This window comes from Chiloscyllium punctatum, chromosome 39 (genome assembly GCF_047496795.1).
Source record: "Chiloscyllium punctatum isolate Juve2018m chromosome 39, sChiPun1.3, whole genome shotgun sequence".
Lineage (NCBI taxonomy): Eukaryota > Metazoa > Chordata > Chondrichthyes > Orectolobiformes > Hemiscylliidae > Chiloscyllium > Chiloscyllium punctatum.
This window is the reverse complement of record NC_092777.1, coordinates 58,382,286-58,400,952: the sequence shown is the minus strand read 5'-3', so window position 1 is coordinate 58,400,952 and position 18,667 is coordinate 58,382,286. Positions and strand designations below refer to the sequence as shown.

General features: G+C 42.5%; 1 protein-coding gene across 1 annotated transcript in view; it reads right to left on the bottom strand.

Moving 5' to 3' along the window:
• rgs9b (regulator of G protein signaling 9b) overlaps positions 1–18,667 on the bottom strand; it is an 89,723-nt gene that overhangs the window by 13,580 nt on the left and 57,476 nt on the right. Inside the window, exons 10-17 of the mRNA XM_072558815.1 lie at positions 12,336–12,365; positions 11,958–12,019; positions 8,979–9,092; positions 8,693–8,808; positions 6,394–6,481; positions 2,386–2,524; positions 1,659–1,744; positions 744–867 (exon numbers count right to left, since the gene is read on the bottom strand). Coding sequence (XP_072414916.1) covers positions 744–867; positions 1,659–1,744; positions 2,386–2,524; positions 6,394–6,481; positions 8,693–8,808; positions 8,979–9,092; positions 11,958–12,019; positions 12,336–12,365 — 759 coding nt within the window. The remainder of the gene's footprint in view (positions 1–743; positions 868–1,658; positions 1,745–2,385; positions 2,525–6,393; positions 6,482–8,692; positions 8,809–8,978; positions 9,093–11,957; positions 12,020–12,335; positions 12,366–18,667) is intronic.

Genomic DNA, 18,667 nt, shown 5'->3' with positions numbered 1-18,667 from the left:
TTATTTCAATTAAAAATCTGGAATTAAGAGTCTAATGATGACCGTATTGCTGATTGTCAAGGAAAAAGCCGTCTGCCTTCTAGGAAACCAAACTGCTGCCTTTTCCCAGTCTGGCATACATCTGACTCCAGACTTACAGCAATGTGGTTGACTCTTAACTACCCTTTTGCATAAGGAAGGTTGGGCAATAACTGCTGGCCTGGCTAGTCACATCCTGTGAGTGAGTTTTTAAAATCATAATTGGCAAACAAGAAATATAAAGGATTAGCAAACAATTTTTTCCCGTGTGAACAGTGTGTCATTTACAAACAACACCTGAGTGAAATTGCCTAGAATTTTCCTTATCCACTGTGGGTTGTTGCACAGGAAGGTGGGGATGAAAGGCAAGGGGGGGGGGGGGCAAGAAGGGAGATGGAAGGGAGCTTGGAGGGAGTAGTATGAAGGGCAGAGGTGGGATGTGAAGGGGAAGAGTTTGGTGGAGCAGAAAGATGGGCAGAAAAGGGGATGCTGGAGGGAGGGGATGGAGGGATGTCACAATGAAATAATATGACAGCTCAGCAAGTGCTAGTGCCCCATCCTCTCATACTTCGAGCTCTGATTAGATGCCCTGTCTGTGTTAAGTGGCTAATTTGTTAAACATTTTGCAGAGGTGATGGTTTAGCATTTCCTGAAGGTCTTTCCTATGCCTCTTGTTTGGAAGGCTCCTGTTTCAGCTGGTTCCTGCGATCTAACTTGCTCATAACCTGTGTAATATCGACCACCTTCGGGCCACTGGCAGCTGCTTTCGCTCTGGCCTCCTGCTCGAGCTGCCGCAAGATGACAGGACTCGGACTGGAGCGTCTGTGTCTCTTCATGAAGGGAAAGTTACTGAAAACAACAAAATATCATCATTTAACAGGCATGAAAAATCTCATTGTTCCTTCTGTGTTTGTACACCTATTTATGACAGATAAATAACTCAGCCCACTGCCTGCACTGGTGGGAGTTAGTTAATAATCGACAACTATGGTGTATACATCAGAAGTCCCTGGCCTCTGGTATATTCATCGAATTGAGCTGCAGCTGTGCAAGAATAAAACAAAGAACTACGAGGATCTGAAACAAACAAAAACAAATTGCCAAAGAAACTCAGCAGGTCTGGCAGCATGTGTTTCAACTCTTATGACCCTCCTTCAGAACTAGAAACAACAGAGAGAGAGAGAGAGAGAGAGAGAGAGAGACAGAGAGACAGAGAGAGAAAGAGAGAAAATAAAGGATAAGCAGACAAATGACTTGTTGATAGGCCTTTTATCTCGGCCTGCTTGGCACACCAGCCCCATTCCTGAAGAAGGGCTTATGCCCGAAACGTCGCTTCTCCTGCTTCTCGGATGCTGCCTGGCCTGCTGCGCTTTTCCAGCACCAAACTTTTCAACTCTGGTCTCCAGCATCTGCAGTCCTCACTTTCTCCTTGCTGATAGGCCCATCAACCTGTAATAGTTCTTTGAAAGTTATTCAATTTATCCCACTCTCCCTGCTCTTTGCCCATAGCCAGCAGATTTTAAAAGTTTTCATTTGTAAGTTTCTACTAAACTTGCTTCTGTCAGACATTGTATCCAAAATCACAACTTAATGCCAGTTTAATGTGACTAGTCTAAGAGTGGAAACACTGCGATACTCACCTTTTTGGCTTGGTCTCTTCAGGAATGAGAGCCTTACTCTGCATCTCCTTATAAATGGGGGATCTTAAGAAACGAGGGTATGAATCCTGTGTATGAAAAACAAGGAGTAGTGAGGCAAGTGTGTCAGCATGAAATTCAACTTACTGCAGTTTAGAACAATGAGGCGTGACCTTATTGAAACAGGTAAGATTCTTAGAGGACTTCACAGGGTAAGCACAGAGAGATCGTTTCCCCTTAAGGGATAGTCTGGGACTCGAGAGCATAACCTCAGAATAAGGGTTCACTCATTTAAAACAGAAATGAGGAGGAATTTCTTGTCTCAGGAGGAAGTGAATCTGTGAAACTCTTTACAGTAGAGAGATGTCGAGGCTGGGTCATTAAGTATATTCAAGCCAGAGATAGATTTTTAACCAGGAAGAGAATCATGAGCTGTGGGGAAAAGGCAGGAAAGTGGAGTTGAGGATTATCAGAGCAGCCATGATCTCATTGAGTGGGGGAGCAGACTCAATGGGCTGAATGGCCTACTTCCACCACTACATTGTATGGGGTCTTAACCTGCTCATCAAAAAGCTGCCCTTTTGTTCACCTTGAGATCTCGATCAGGAGTTATGTTATTGAGGAGAAAATGGGCAACACTGATGCATCTGCCTACCCGTTAAAACTGGGTACTCAAGGGTCACAATATGACTGGAAAACCTGCAAAGAGAAAGACAAAAGAATGGTTGACCTTTTTCATCAGCATGTAGATGTGAGTCTGTGCAGCATCCAGCACATAACGGTGTGGGTGTTGCAGGCCTTTCACAGTAATCTCCATGGTTCTCCCATCAATGTTAATCCAACGCCTCGCGCCTTGTGCCAGGAATGTTCTAGAGAAAAAGAGATCTACCATCAGTGAGCTTTTTGCAAGTCATAAGAAACATTTACTGCAGGCTGCTAGTGTTTGTTAACATGCTATCATTGAGTTTAGGCTGTGGGCTAAGAGGTGCAAGAAAGAAGGTGATATTTCCTGTGCAGAAATAATTGCTGCTCCTTCAATCATTAACAACTCAGCAAAGTCCTCTGAACCCTTTTAATAAGGCTTACAGAAACGAATAGACTGGCCACTAATCTAATACCTTAGTTCAACAGTTCAATGATTACTGCAACTAAATTGGCTTATGATTTCCTGCATAACGTGGAACTATTGCTCCTTTCTCAAGAACATGCTATTGGTGCACAACATTAGCAGATATCAGGAGAGCCTTTCCAAGTGCAAATGGTTTTGAAATGCTGGAAATACAACAGCCAATTTGAGCACATGTAATCCTCACAACTCTTCAATCTTACAACGTGCTGTGGAATCTTTTACATTCTATTGAGAGGACATATGGCATCTTGATTTAACATCTCAATGTGACAACCAGAACCTCCAACAGTGCAAACCTCCCTCAGTCCTACACTACAGCCTAGACGTTGTGCTGATACCTCTGGAATATGGCTTGAACATTTGACTAGGACAAGAGACTAATCCCTCTGTTATACTTTATTCTTCCTTATTAGATTAAAATTAATATTATTGCTATTCTTATCCTTTTACCCTCTGCCAGGTTATGGTTGTCTCTCTGGCAGGATTTACACTGCAATTTTTTCATTGAAGCAAAGTAATTCAATATAAGTACCTGAAGTTCCCACTTAAAGTTGACTCATTTAATGTTGTTTCACCTCAGCATCATTAATAAAGTAGCATCAAAACATTAATTTAACTGAAAGAATCATGGATGCTGTAAATCAAACAAAAACAAGTTGCTGGAAAAGCTCATTAAGTCTGGCAGCATCTGTGAAGAAAAATCAGAGTTAACATTGTGGGTCATAGAGTCACAGAGATGTATAGCACGGAAACAGACCCTTCAGTCCAACCCATCCATGCTGACCAGATATCCTGACCTAATCTAGTTCCATTTGCGAGCACTTGGCCAATATCCCTCCAAATTATTCCTATTGATATATTCATCCAGATGCCTTTTAAATGCTGCAATTGTACCAGCCTCCATCACATCCTCTGGCAGCTCATTCCATACACGCACCACCCTCTGTTGAAAAAGTTGCCCCTTAGGTCCCTTTTAAATCTTTCCTCCCTCACCCTAAACCTCTAGTTCTGGACTCATCTACCCCAGGGAAAATACCTTGTCTATTTACCCTATTCATGCTCCTCATGATTTTATAACCCTCTATAAGGTCACCCCTCAGACTTCAATGCTCCAGGGAAAACAGCCCCAGCAAATCCTCCAATCCTGGCAACATCCTTGTAAATGTTTTCTGAACCCCTTCAAGTTTCACAACATCCTCCTGATAGGGGGGGAATCCACAATTGCACACGACATTCCACAAGTGGCCTAACCAATGTCCTGTACAGCCATAACATGACCTCTCAATCCCGATACTCAATGCTCTGTCTAATAAAGGAAAGCATACCAAATGCCTTCTTCACTATCCTATCTACCTGCAACTCCACTTTCAGGGAAGGATGAACCTGCACTCCAAGATCTTTTTGTTCAGCACACTCCCCAGGAGCTTACCATGAATTGTCTAAGTCCTTCTCTGATTTGCTTTTCCAAAATGCAGCATCTCACATTTATCTAAATTAAACTCCATCTGTCACTCCTCAGCCCATTGGCCCATCTGATCAAGATCCCATTGTAATCTGAGGTAACCTTCTTCACTGTCCACAATTCCAATGTTGGTGTCATCTGCAAACTTACTAACTATATATCCTATGTTCACATCCAAATCATTTACATAAATGATGAAAAGCAGTGAACCCAGCACTGATCCTTGTGGCACTCCACTGGTCACAGGCCTCCAAACTGAAAAGCAACCCTCCACCACCACCCTCTGTCTTCTACCTTTGAGCCAGTCTGTATCCAAATGGCTAGTTCTCTCTGTATTCCAAGAGATCTAACCTTGCTAACCAGTCTTTCATGAAGGATCTTGTCGAATACCTTATTCTAGTCCACATAGATCACACCCACAACTCTGCCCTCATCAATCCTCTTTGTTAGTTCTTCAAAAAACTCAATCAAGTTCGTGAGAAATGAATTCCCATGCACAAAACCACACTGACTAGCCATAATCAGTCCTTGCCTTTCCAAATGCATGTAAATCCTGTCCTTCAGGGCTCTCTCCAACAACTTGTCCACCACCAATGTCAGGCTCACCGGTCTATAGTTCCCTGGCTTTTTATTACCACCTTTCTTAAATAGTGGCACCACGTTTGCCAACCTCCAGTCTTCCGGCACCTCACCTGTGACTATTGATGATACAAATATCTCAGCAAGGGGCCCAGCAATCACTTCTCTAGCTTCCCACAGAGTTCTAGGGTACACCTGATCAGGTCCTGGGGATTTATCCACTTTTATGCATTTTGAGACATCCAGCACCCCTCCTCCATAATATGGACATTTTTCAAGATGTCCAGTGACCCTTCCCCAAAACCCTTTCTAGTTCTGAGGAAGGGTCACCGAACCCGACACATTAATTCTGATTTCTCTTCACAGATGATGTCAAACCCGCTGAGCTTTTCCAGCAATTTATGTTTTTGTTATCAATTTAACATTGTTTTTGCTTTAATATGACTTGTCACAGACCTGCTGCAATGCGTATATGACCTCTTCCCCAATGTTTCCATTCCTATTCTCAGTCTTACAGTCCATCTCTCCCACCCTTCCCCATCACCCGTTGCTGGTTCCTTTTAAAGTTCCCAGAGTCTGTTGCAAGTACTGTGATCTTCAGTTGCTTCCCTCACACTAGCTTCACTCTCCTACACCCCCACCCTTGGGTCACTGCCTGTCTTTTGCCCTCACCGATGTCTTCCCTTACCCTGGGTAAGTTCTTAGCTGATGTGTCTCACTCTGCATTGAAGTCCTGGCCTCTATCTCGATAGACATTAGTCGGTGCAGCTAGTCTTGGTCAGTTGGTCACTTGCATTGACCAATGTCTACCAATAGATGGAGGCTGGTCAATCTAAAAGTACAGAACAATAGGCGAGTATTTTTTTTAATAAATACTGTTAACATATTGCAGAGATTCATTTTATTTTACAAGTTATTTCAGCTGGAAATATACTGGATATGCATGGTGCAGTTTCCCAACCTGAACCCAACTCTGGCTTTAACATTGATTCTTATGCAGAACCAACTTTCACTTACAGTTATTTCATTCAAAGTTGCCATTTTCAGGAACAGAGCTGCAACTTTAAGTGAGGACCTGCTGTAAGGAGTTAGGTGACTCCTGAATAAAGTGCACTGAGACCTTCTTTTCCAGCATGTCACACAGCATTTCACTCCAGGATCAGGTTGGGCTGCTGTGATCCTGAATTCAGAAACCTTTCTGAGACAGTCTCCCCTTTTGTAACTTTCTCCAGTCCATAACTCTCTGAGATCTTTGTACACTTCAATTAATGCCTCTGAAACAGTCCATTACTCCACCATGGACTCCCATTCCTTCAGATACTTAGGCCCTAGGCTCTGGATTTCTCTCCCTCAAACTCTGCCTCCCTACATCACTTCCTTTAAAATGCTGTTGAAAGCCTACTCTTTGACCAGGATTTTGTTCATCTGACTTAAGAACTCCTCATGTTACAGTGTCAGATTTCGTTAAATAAACTTCCTGTGGAGTGCCTTGAGACGTTTCACTCCATTAAAAGTGTTATATAAATGCGAGTTGTAGTTATTGTTGAGGATGTTTCTGAGCAACTCACTTGTAAATCTCCTCAGCTTTTTCTTTAACCTTTGATTGTTCTCCATGCTTTAAATCTTCGCACGCTTCCCAGAATGCCAAGTTCTCTCCTAAAATGTAAACATTAAGATTCGCCCATCTGTCACGCCATAGGTATACACACAAGATAACTCGATATAGTTCAGAAGATAATAGGCTATTTTAAGATATGAATAATATACAGCTCAAACAATCAACAGCAAATCCATTGGCCCTGCCTCATGCCACTCTTTCTCAGCTATCTCTCTGTCACTGTAACCCTGCTTGTCCTTCTCTCCTACAGGTTTAGATTCTCCTTAAATACACCTACTCAAATCACCTCAATTATTCTCTGGCAGCGAATTCCATGTTCTCAAAACCATTTGAGATATTGCTTCTCAATTACCATTCTTCCTAGAATTTGAAATTACATATATGAAAACTTAAATTTTAAATTGGGAGTGCTTAGACCGAGGAGACATTGTTTAAGAGTAAGAACTTATGGAGTAATGAGATGTGATTGCCACATGATTATGTTGAGATCTGGAAAGAGGCAGAAGCTCCACTAGGGTCTGTAACAGGAGGTGTTTATCCACTATGCTGCATGTAAAGAGTTTTGAGGAAAGCATCTTGGACTCATGGTCAGTACATGGGAGACTAAAGCTAAAGGGGGAGACGGTGGTATCACTGGACGTGGAATCCTAGGCTGATGTTCTGGGGAAGTGGGTTCACATTCCAATGTGGCAGATAACAAAACCGGAATCTAATAAAATATTAGCCTCATGACGACCATGTAACTACTGTTGATTACCATAAAGGAAGGGTGTTTCGGCCCGAGAGGGAGTTCAACATAGTGTTACAAGGATGACAAGATTAGACAAATTAGGCCTTTATTCTCGAGAATTTATGAGGTTAAGGGGGTGATCACATTGATGTCTTCAGGATATTAACAAGGGGAGACAGGATAGATAAAGATAAATTATTTCTATTTGTTGAAGATTCCAGATCCATTGGGCATAGTCTGAGAATGAGGGCAGGCCATTCAGGAGAGAAATTAGAAAACACATCCATACACAAGGAGTAGTGGAAATTTGGAACTCTTTTCCTCAAATGGTGGTCAATGTTTCTTCAATTGTTAAATTTAAGTCTGAGACAATCTTTTTTCTTAAGCAAGGGTACAAAGAGATATGGGCCTAACATAGAATATGCAGTTAGGCCACAGATCAGCCATGATCTTATTGAATGGTGGGACAGGCTTAAGGGCCTCAATGGCCTACTGCTGTTCCTATGTTTCCCAAATTCCTATAAAAACTGATTTGGTTCACTAATTTCCTTCAGGGAAGAGAAGTGGCTGTCCTTACCTGGTCTGGCCTACGAATGACTCCAGACCCACAGCAATAATTCCCTCTGGGTAATTAGGCATGGGTAATAAATGCTGCACTGGCCAGCAAAAAAACATACAAACATTTTTAAAAATTAGACCAAATATACAATAAAATGGAGACAAAGATAATTGTTTTCCCTGATTGGTCTGGGAAATTCTCTTCTCCAGAAAGCAGTGGAGGTTGGGTTATTGTCTATTTTTAAGGCCTGACTTCGATGGTCTCTTGACTGACAAGGGAGTCGAAGATTATGAGGGGGTAGACAGGAAAGTAAGATCACAATTAGATCAGTCTTATGTGGGGAGTCCAGAACTAGAGGGGATATGTTTAAAGTGAGAAGGGAAAGATTTAAAAAGGATCTAAGGGGCAACTTGTTCATGCAGAGGGTGGTGCATGTATGGAATGAGCTGCCAGAGGAAGTGGTGGAAGCTGGTACAATTACAGCATTTAAAAGGAATCTGAATGTGTACATGAATAGGAAGAGTTTGGAGGGAAACGGGCCAAATGCTGGCAAATTAAACTAGATCTATTTAGGATATCTAGTCGGCATGGACGAGTTGGATCGAAGGGTCTGTTTCTATTCTGTACAGCTCTGTGACTCTAAATTGAACGTCAGGCTTGAGGGGCTGAATGGCCTACTCCTGCTCCTAAGTCATATGTATAACATTATTCACCCTAACATTTTGTTGTCCATATCCCAAGTCTTCCCACCTCCTTTAACAACATGAGAAACAGAGACCAGTAGGAAACCATTCCTGCTGCACTTGCTGCCCCACCAGTTTACAATCATCTTTCCCCATTTCATACCCCAATGGATAGACCCCTCAAGTAAATTGACCCATCAGTCACCAAACACTCAGAGAACATCACATCCCATTATGTATGTTTGAGCTAGTCCTGACAACATCTGCCCTCACGTACCGCTGAATTCCTTTTTGAGGAACAGCTCAAAATTCTGTCGGCCTCTGAGATCCCTCATTAGCTCCGCGAAGCTAAAGGTCCAGCGCTCCACTCGCAGCTTCGTTGGGTTATCCGCCCTGCAGCCGAACCCAACAACAAAACAAAAGGTGGCAGTTATCAGTCACCTCTGAACAGCAAAGCAAGTCCCCTCTTTGGAAAGGATGAGATTGCTGTGCTATAATGCAGATAAAAGGAAGCATCACTTTCTAGGGTTTCTGAACTTTAGCACGACAGCCTGAGCACTTACATTGGAGTGTTGAGTTCCCAAAATGTTGTGTCATCAGTGAGCCAAGGATTGCTGGGGAGACATCCTGACATTATAGGGTCGTGGGTAAAATACTGCTCACAGTATTTCATCATTCTGGAGGAAAGGATTTTATAAAATAATCGATGTTTAGTGCAACACAATATAATAAACGCTGTAGATATTGTAGAGACAATATGCAAAATATATACCTGTGTTAAATATTGTGCAAATGTACACAACTTGTTATCATGTTTTTGCATCAATTTTTCACCTGGGTACATGAATAGGAAGAGTTTAGCGGGATAGGGGCCAAATCTGGTAAATGGAACTCGATTAATTTAGGATATGTGGTCAGCATGGATGAGTTGGATCAGAGTCTGTTTCTGTACTGTACATCTCTGTGGTTTTATAATTGTGTATATGTATAGTTATAGAGTGATTGTCATAGAGTCATAAGGCATGGAAACAGATTATTTGGTCCAATCAGTCCATACTGACTATAATCCCAAACTAAACTAGTCCCATCTGCCTGCATTTGGTTCATATCCCTTCAAAGCTTTCTTATTCGTGTATTTATCCAAATGTATTTCAAACATTGTAACTGTACCTGCAACCACCACTTCCTCTGAATGTTCATTCCACACACAAACCACTCTCTGTGTAGAAAAATTGCCCTTTTGTAATTCTTTCTCCTCTCACCTTAAAAATGATCCCCCTCGCCTTGAAATTCCCCCATCTGGGGAAAAGACACCTGCCAGTCACTTTATCTATACCCTTCATAATTTTATAAACCTCTATAAGGTGACCCCTCAAATGGGGAATGTCTAATTAAATCCACATAGGTGACAGTTTTGAGGGACACGCCACTGAGAACAAACCCCCTGCAGTGATCTTCGATGGTGTTTACAGAAGAGACGTTCACCGAATTATTTTACATCCATTGATCAGACCTGGAAAGGAACAGGAATGGGGCCATGGGCCCCCCCTTCATCACGGGAGCAAGAAGGAACCTTCAGACTTTGTTAGGGGGGGTGTGATAAATCCTACAAGGCCTAATGGGAAATCACTAATCACCATGGAGCTCATTGAGTATGAGTTGCCTTGGTAACAGGCAATGGTCCACCCACTGGAAATCATCACCAGAGCCCGTTATCCTTGAGTGATGGGGCACTTCTGTGGTTCCTACCCCTTGGATCAGGAGGCCCAGATTCAGGGCCTATGTGCTCTAGAGGTGTGTAATAAAGTTTCTGAATGGTTTGATTAGAACAATATGTTAAATAAAAGAAAATTGAGTCCTCTTTGTGGCTCAGTGGCAATATCCCTATCCTTAGACTAGGAGGCCCAAGTTCAAATGCCACCTGCTCTAGAGGTGTGTATTAAAATCTCTGAACAGGTTGATTACAAAAATAGGTTAAATTTAAAATAAAATCTTAAATTGTATAAAGCAGACCGAGTGCTTTTATGGTGTAGTGGTAGTGCCCCTACTCTAAGCCAGGAGGATTGGGACCCATCTGCTCCAGAGATGTGTAGTTACATCCCTGAATAGGTTGATCAGAAAATATCCAATTATGTAACTATAAAACGTGTGTATCAAATTGAACTTTAACCGATATCAAAAATAACAGTTTGTATTTACGTGACACCTTGAATGTAATAAATCATCACAGGAGTGATTGTCCGGCAAAAAAAATGGTACCAAGCCACACAAGGAGATGACCGTCCAAAACCTTAGTCAATGTGGGAGATTTTAAGAAGAGAATTGACAGAAGGAGAGACACAAAGAGGTTAAAAGAAGAAAGTTCAAATGCAGGGGTGCCTTGGCTTCTCCAGAAATATAAGACCTTAAAGCAGACCCAGAAAGCTCTTGTGGCACAGTGATTATATCTCACATTTTGAGCTAAAAGATCATGTTCAAGTCCCACCTGCAGCCGAGGTGACTCAAAGTGCATCTGAACAGAATATATAAAGCAGACCAGGGGATGGGTGTGTATGACTATCTTTCCCCGACTGGGACTAGCCTACATACACCATGAGAAGTGGCTCTATCTTGGTGTTCAACAATAAACCATGTTCCTTTCTGGTCAGGCTTCCTGAGTTATTACAAACGAATAAGGGAAGAATGTAAAAATTTAAACAAGAACTGATTTATATTTCTGCTCCCTGGTTGATTGCTCCTCTCCTCTATGACCTCATTTTATTTGAAGACTACACCTGGTCTTGGCTGCAATGCAACACCAAAAAAGCTACAACCAATAAATCATTGAACCCTTCTGTTTATCATAGAATCCCTACAATGTGGAAACAGGCCATTTGACCCAACAAGCCCACACTGACCCTCCAAAGAGCAACCCACCCAGACCCATTCCCCCTACACTATTAGAGCTTAAAAATGTGTTGCTGGAAAAGCGCAGCAGGTCAGGCAGCATCAAAGGAACAGAAGAATCGACGTTTTGGGCATAAGCCCTTCTTTCCCCTACACTATTACTCTACATTTCCCCTGACTAATGCACATAACGTACACATCCCTGAACACTATGGGCAATTTAACATGGCAAATTCACCTAACCTGTACATCTTTAGACTGTGGGAGGAAGCCGGAGCACCTAGAGGAAACTCCACACAGACAGTCATCCGAGGCTGGAATTGAACCCAGGTCCCTGGCACTGTGAGGCAACAGTGACTGGGCCTCTGCTGACACAATGTCCTCGCAACAAAGTGTGGTGCTGGAAAAGTACAGCTGGTCAGACATCATCCAAGGAGCAGTAGAGTCGATGTTTCGAGCATAAACTCTTCATCAGGAAACGCGTTGATGAGGGGCTCCGAAATGTTGACCCTCCTACTCCTCGGATGCTGCCTGACCTGCTCTGCTTTTCCAATGCCACACTTTTTGACTCTGATCTCCAGCATCTGCAGTCCTCACTTTCTCCTTGTTTCATACCAAGACAAACACTCCACGGTGATACATTCTGTAGGACATACCCTCCGAGGGAGACAGAAGACTTCACCCTGGATCTGACCAGAGCCTGCTGATAGTACAGAATCTACAACAGAAAAATAGACAGTTAAACACAGCACAGAGATCTATCCACGTGTACAATCAAGCAAATAATCGAGTGCTTCTTTTGTAAACCTACAAACATCAGTCCACCAAGTGAAGTTCACTTTCACATCAGATGTTCCAAATCTTGTGATATGGAAATAGATTTATTTGAAAAGAAACACTGACCAGAAAAAAAATAAGTTTTGCAATTAAAGTATTTTAGAATGGGGTTTTATTTTAATTTTTTTAAAAAAGTAAATGGAATCTTGCAGAAAATTCATCCAACTGAATCATGGACATGAAACTACAATATTTACCTCTCTCCTGTAATAATCATATGTTTTCTTCTGTTGAAAGAAAAGGTACAAGAATGATCAATACTTTTTAAAATCAAAGAATCATGTCATTGTTAAGTACTGTGTACAGTGGAGTTCAGATTTAAGATGGAGCCACTTCTGCTTGCTTATTTAATGACATTTGTCAATGTTTCTTACATTTTCCCATTTGTAATAAGGACCAGCCAACGAGTGAGCACTTGCAATGCTGATCTCTCAGTGTAAATTTAAGTCTAAAATGACGATCACTCTCTAATCACTAGGTAATATACAGAAAAATTGCTGGTGTGGATTTAAGAGAGTGTTCTCCCATTGACTAAAAATGTCTGGGTGACAGTTGGCAAAGGACCTGATATTTATAAAATTAAACGTTGTCAACAACAAGTCACATTTCGAAAGCACTTGAAATCTTTGAAGAGATAATGGAGGGAGGTCGGGATATTGTGCCATTCTTGGTGTCATAAAATGGAGCTCTGCACCATTTCCATTTTCACTCTTTTTGCCTTTTCCCATACAATTGTAATTACAATTGGGGTGGCACGGTGGTTAGCACTGCTGCCTCACAGCGCCAGAGACCCAGGTTCAATTCCCACCTCGGCCAACTGTCTGTGTGGAGTTTGCACATTCTCCCAGTGTCTGCGTGGGTTTCCTCCAGGTGCTCTGGTTTCCTCCCATAATCCAAAGATGTGCAGGTCAGGTGAATTGGCTGTGCTAAATTGCCCGTAGTGTTAGGTGCATTAGTCAGGGGTGAATGTTGGGGAATGGGTCTGGGTGGTTGCTCTTCAGCGGGTCAGTGTGGACTTGTTGGACCGAAGGGCCTGTTTCCATACTGTAGGGAATCTAATCTAATCAGTTCCCAGCACCAGCAATGTGCATGCATTACCCATTTGAATTAATGGCTGCTTCTCATTGGTAAACCTGAGTCAGCTGACAATGCCCTATCAAGAACAGCCAACTAAAGAGTCTCTCGCTCAGAGACAGACACACTGCCACTGCATCACAAGAACCTACTACATTCCAATCCACTAGATGGTGTACAACAGGTTTCTGTTCAAGATCTGCCCAAGCCATGTACTGTACATAATGCTGTGTGCAGCAGATTTCACAAAATGCACCATCTTTTTGGAAAATTTATGAAATTCAGGTTTAACACAAAATGAAATGGAATGGAAAAGTCTTTCTTGTAAAATCATTTGAAATATGTTTGCCGAAAACAAGTAACTAACTCTCATGCCTTCAAAATACTTTACAGAGTGATTCTGGGCATTAAGCCAAATTATTTTACAGCAGCTGACAACTGCTTTTAAAAATGCAGAAGTGTTTCCTAATTAATGAGACTGAAAAGACTCGGGAAAGGTCAAGTGAGTGACAAGCAAATATGCTTTGGCAGCTCTGGTCAAGTGTGTTAGACAGAATTCAGCAATCGCAAATGATTCTAAATAATCCAGTTGCCTTTAACTTTGATAGAATCATAAACTCCCTACAGTGCGGAAAGAGGCCATTCAGCCCATCGAGTCACCTTTGAAGGACATCACACCCTACCCAGCCTCCTAATTATCATGGCCAATCCACTGACCCTGCACATCTTTGGAGTATGGGAGGAAACTGAAGCACCCAATGGAAACCCACGCAGACACAGGGAGAACGTGCAAACTCTTCGCAGACAGTCACCCAAGGCTGGAATCAAACCTGGGTCCCTGGCGTTGTGAGGTAGTAATGCTGACTACTGAGCCTCTAATCCAGCCAACCTGTTGGCAACTTCCTAATTTCCAAATTTGAGAATATGCAGAAGCTTATTACACCATGCTGTTGTGATGGCAGATCAGATCTCAAAGTACTTTCAGTCAGTTTTTAGCCTCTAATTCCAAAGTGTGTTTTTCTTTACTCCAACACCTACTCCTGGAAACTATATGCTATGGGTGTAAATCAGTGACTATCTCACAAAGCCCAGTGTAAAGCCAAAGGAATGTTGCTTTAATGTAAAGAATGAGAGCAATTCCAAATCAGGAGAGACTGAACTGAAGGGCTGACAATATTCCCATGTCAGCAGAAAGTCACCTCTTTCAGATAATGATGTGGAGATGCCGGTGTTGGACTGGGGCAGTCAAAGTTAGAGGTCACACAACACCAGGTAATAGTCCAATAGGTTTATTTGGAAGCACTAGCTTTCAGAGCGTTGCTCCTTCATCAGGTGGTTGTGGAACATGACCATACAACACAGAATTTATAGCAAAAGGGCTACAAGTGTCATAGAGCTGAAATGATATATGAAATTGTTTAATTGTTTCTTTTCTTCTTAATTGTTGCTTAATTGTTGAGTTGTTTAATATATCATTACAAATCATGACACTGTACCCCTTTTGCTATAAATTCTGTGTTGTATGGTCATGTTCCACAACCTGATGAAGAGGCAGCACCTCAAAAGCTAGTGCTTCCAAATAAACCTGTTGGACGATAACCTGGTGTTGTGAACTCTTTATGTGTTACTAGCCTGACACCCTGGTGTGTGAGTTGGAGTGTTGTGAGGGATACAGTTTTGAGAGCAGCCATTTAAACACTGCAGATCAAGTAAAGAGGGGTTCCTCACTCTCTCACTGAGTGCTACCAACTAGTTAAAAAAAAGAATTTCAATCACAAAGCCAAGAATCTTGAGATCGACAGCTCAACTGCCAACATCAACACTACCAGTGCCATCCAATCACAGCTGCAGCATCTACCTCTCTGCTCTTCGCAAACAGTTTAGCGACTGAGCTGCATTTCTTTTGGACTTACCTCTTATTCCTACACTGTGTATGTCTCAATATTGTATTACTATTACTTCTCACACTCAGTAATTAATAAATTCGCTCAAATGTTTAATTCAAGAAAGCCGAAATAAATTGGCCCTTTTTAAAATGTAAGTTCATCTGAGTTCAGGTGAGAAACATTCACAGGGAAGGGAACCTTTTTAAAATAAACTTGCTGCAACCGACCAAGTGGGATGGAGAGGAGTGGGGGTGGGAAGGTGGGAGGGGAGGCTGTTGTTGATGAGGTGGGGTGGAGGAGTGCACACGAAAACCAAGAGGAGGCAGTTCATTGTCCTCACCCTTTAACTCATCCAAGAACTATGGAACTACAGTCAAAAGACGTTAAAGTAAGGTTTTACCTCTGGGGACAGCTGCAACTAAGGACAATTCTTAAGAGGATTAGCATACTTTTGAATGGTCCCTACAGAAGTAAATAATTTTAAGATTAATGATTCTTACAAAAGAATTTTATTCTTGAGGGACAAATGTAAACCTGAGTGTACATGTAGTTATAAACTGTATGGTTAATAGTGCTCATTTAATTGAAGTCTTTTATATACAATAAGGTTTGTGCTTTCACTAAAAAATGAAATTTTGTGGCATTGTGTTGGCAGGTGTTTGAAGTTCTGTTTTAATGTTAATGGTCTCTATCAGGTTCTAAAGTTCCCACTTCTTTACTCCTAATTTCCATGGGGTGCATTTTTCGATTCAAAATAGTTTTCTTTTTTAAAAGCAAATGTAATTCCCTTCCAACCAACCTTTTTAATACAAGTAATATTCAACAAAAACTGTACAAGTATGATAACTCAATACCTGTGGCTCCTTGGAAATCCAATAAAAAACACCACGGGGAAACCTCAATCCTCTCTTAAACTAAGAGAGTACAAATGGAAGCATTTCTCATTTCCCCAATGCATTTCTTTTCCTGTTTTATTTTGTGAAACATCTCAACAAGGTTATAGTAAATGAGAATTAAAATCTAAAAGAGTGGAGAGGGATTGGATAGAGAATAGGATAAGGTTAGGGACAGAAATAGAGATATAGACAGAGATACTGATGGAGACAAGGGTAGATTATAGGGATTGGTAGAGGATAGGGATGGAGGTTATGTGCAGAGAGAGAGACATCAGGACTGGGGCAGAGATAAAGATTTGGAAAAACAAAGTATGTCGCAGTCTTCTGACTTACGACAGATCCATGGAGATAGACAGTCATAAGATACTAATGAACAGGATAAATCTGAGTGGAAACAAAAAAGAGAAAAAAGAACAAATTTAATTGGTAACTATACTGGAGGTTACACTATATTAATATATTTACACAGAACTTAGAAACACAAATCTTAAATTGGGGAGAGTGCCTGAATATTGAAGCACTGACAAAATTGAGAACAGAATAAAAATTTGTGATCCAGGAAGGAATGTCACACACAGGGAGCACTGATCAGAATATCATACAGTGTGCAGTTTCCCATACACTTAGGTAAATCAGGTTGGAGTACCACCTATCCCAGGGGTGTGTAAACACGTCAAAACACCATCCTGTTCCCTGGCCAACATCTTTGTCCCAGGCTTGCTGCAGTGCTCCAGTGAAGCTCAGTGCAGGTTGAAGGAACAGCACCTCACCCTTTACCTAAGTACCTTACAGCCCTCAGGATTCAACAACTGGTTTATCAAAGAGGGAACACCTCCCTCCACGTCCATTCCCCATCCCTACATCCCCAAGTCCTGTACTGCCTCTAGCAGAGTCGAAAAATGTGGCAGTGGAAAAGCACAGCAGATCAGGCAGCATCCGAGGAGCAGGAGAGTCATTGTTTCAGGCATAAGTCCTTCAGAGCCAACCCATTTTCAATCATTTGCATTTCCCATTTATACCCATTCATCCGCTTATCATCAGTGTTTGCCTCTCTTCTCTGTCCCTGGGCAATGTAACCCCACACTTGTCACCAGTAATGCACCCACCATTTCCCAGCTGCTTTCAGTTCTCAGGAAGTCACACCAGACTTTAAACATTAACTCCGTTTCTCTCCGCAGATGCTGCCAGACCTTATGAGTTTCTCCAGCACTTCCTGTTTTTGTTGAGGAAATATTAGGACAAGTTCCCCTCTAAGCCACTCACCATCCTGACTTGGAAATATATCAGTGTCACTGGATCAAAACTCTGAAACTCCCTCCCTAACAGCATTGTGGGTCTATCTACACACTAAGGACTGCAGCGGGTTCAAGAAGGCAGATCACCACCACCTGCTCCAGGGCAATTAGGGATGGGCAACAAGTGCTGGTCCAGTTAGCAACACCCAAACCCTGTAAAACAATAATGGGTCAGGTGCTGAAGTTTGGGGGTGGGAGAGCAGAGAAGGAATTGCAGTGTTGAGGGCTCAGGTAGCTGAAGGCACAGCCTCCAATGTTACTGTTCCCACTTTTCACCAACGCACATGTTCTACCATTCCCACTGATGTCTGCAACATATTCCTCCACTCACTCCTCATGTCCTCTTGTGCTGCCTACCATCTCACTCAGGACACCGCTCCACCTCCAACCTACAGTAATAGCTCGGTTACCCACTTTCATCTCTTATGACAGCTGCCCCTCCCCCCCCCCCCATCCCAGAAGGAAAACAGCCCACAGGAGCGGAAAGGGTCACGGCAGGTAGTGACCTGCCCAGCATTGAACTCCTCACACCTTGTGAGGACAGATTCCCGAGTCTGACTGCTCTGAGTGGCTGACTATGTCCCAGCTCCCAAGCCTGGTAACAGAGGTCGCCCTTGATTAACAGTGTTGGGACCCCTGAATATAGGCTATTCCCACCTTGATTTACCTGAGACCTGCTGACAACCACAACAAGCTTCTGCCTTTGTATCTCCACGAAATGGCAAGGCAGGTGTAATATGAGCCTGGTATCCCTGGCTGAAGGAGAGAAGTATATAGAGCAGGGATGCCTCCAGCCAGGCTCAGGGTGAGTGAGTGCTATGACAGTGAGCAAAGAGCCCGGAGACACAGCCTGGTCCAGTCTATGAATCCCTGAGCACACAGTGTCCTTGCTGCAGTGTTACAAGGAGACTTACTGGAGCAGCCCAAGGTGCAGCATTGAAGTGCACAAGTGTCCTGGAAGTGGATCTCAGATGTACCTCGAAGGCTGTCAGAGGCTGTCACATATCAGATGCCAATGTCTGTGGATGTGGGGTACACACAGCTGGTGCCTGTATAGCATACCCTGAGATGCTAATACCCGGTTGAGTCCTTCAAAGCAAGGACCAGCTAAATCCACCAAGCACTCGCGCTGACTTCCATTCCGAGAATTTCTGATGTCTAACTTGTCTATAGTGTTTAGTGAGATAGGAAGCTGACTAATAGTGAGGTGAGATGGACCATTAACAAAGTGTTTAACAAACAAAAATCTCCCCCCGCCCACCCTTAATTGTCATCTCACCACTGCCTGGTGCAGAACTCAGTGTGCTGCTGGTTAAAAGCATAAAAGATGGACTGAGATGTTTGTGATATCAAGATGGGCCTCACTAGACTTCTCATC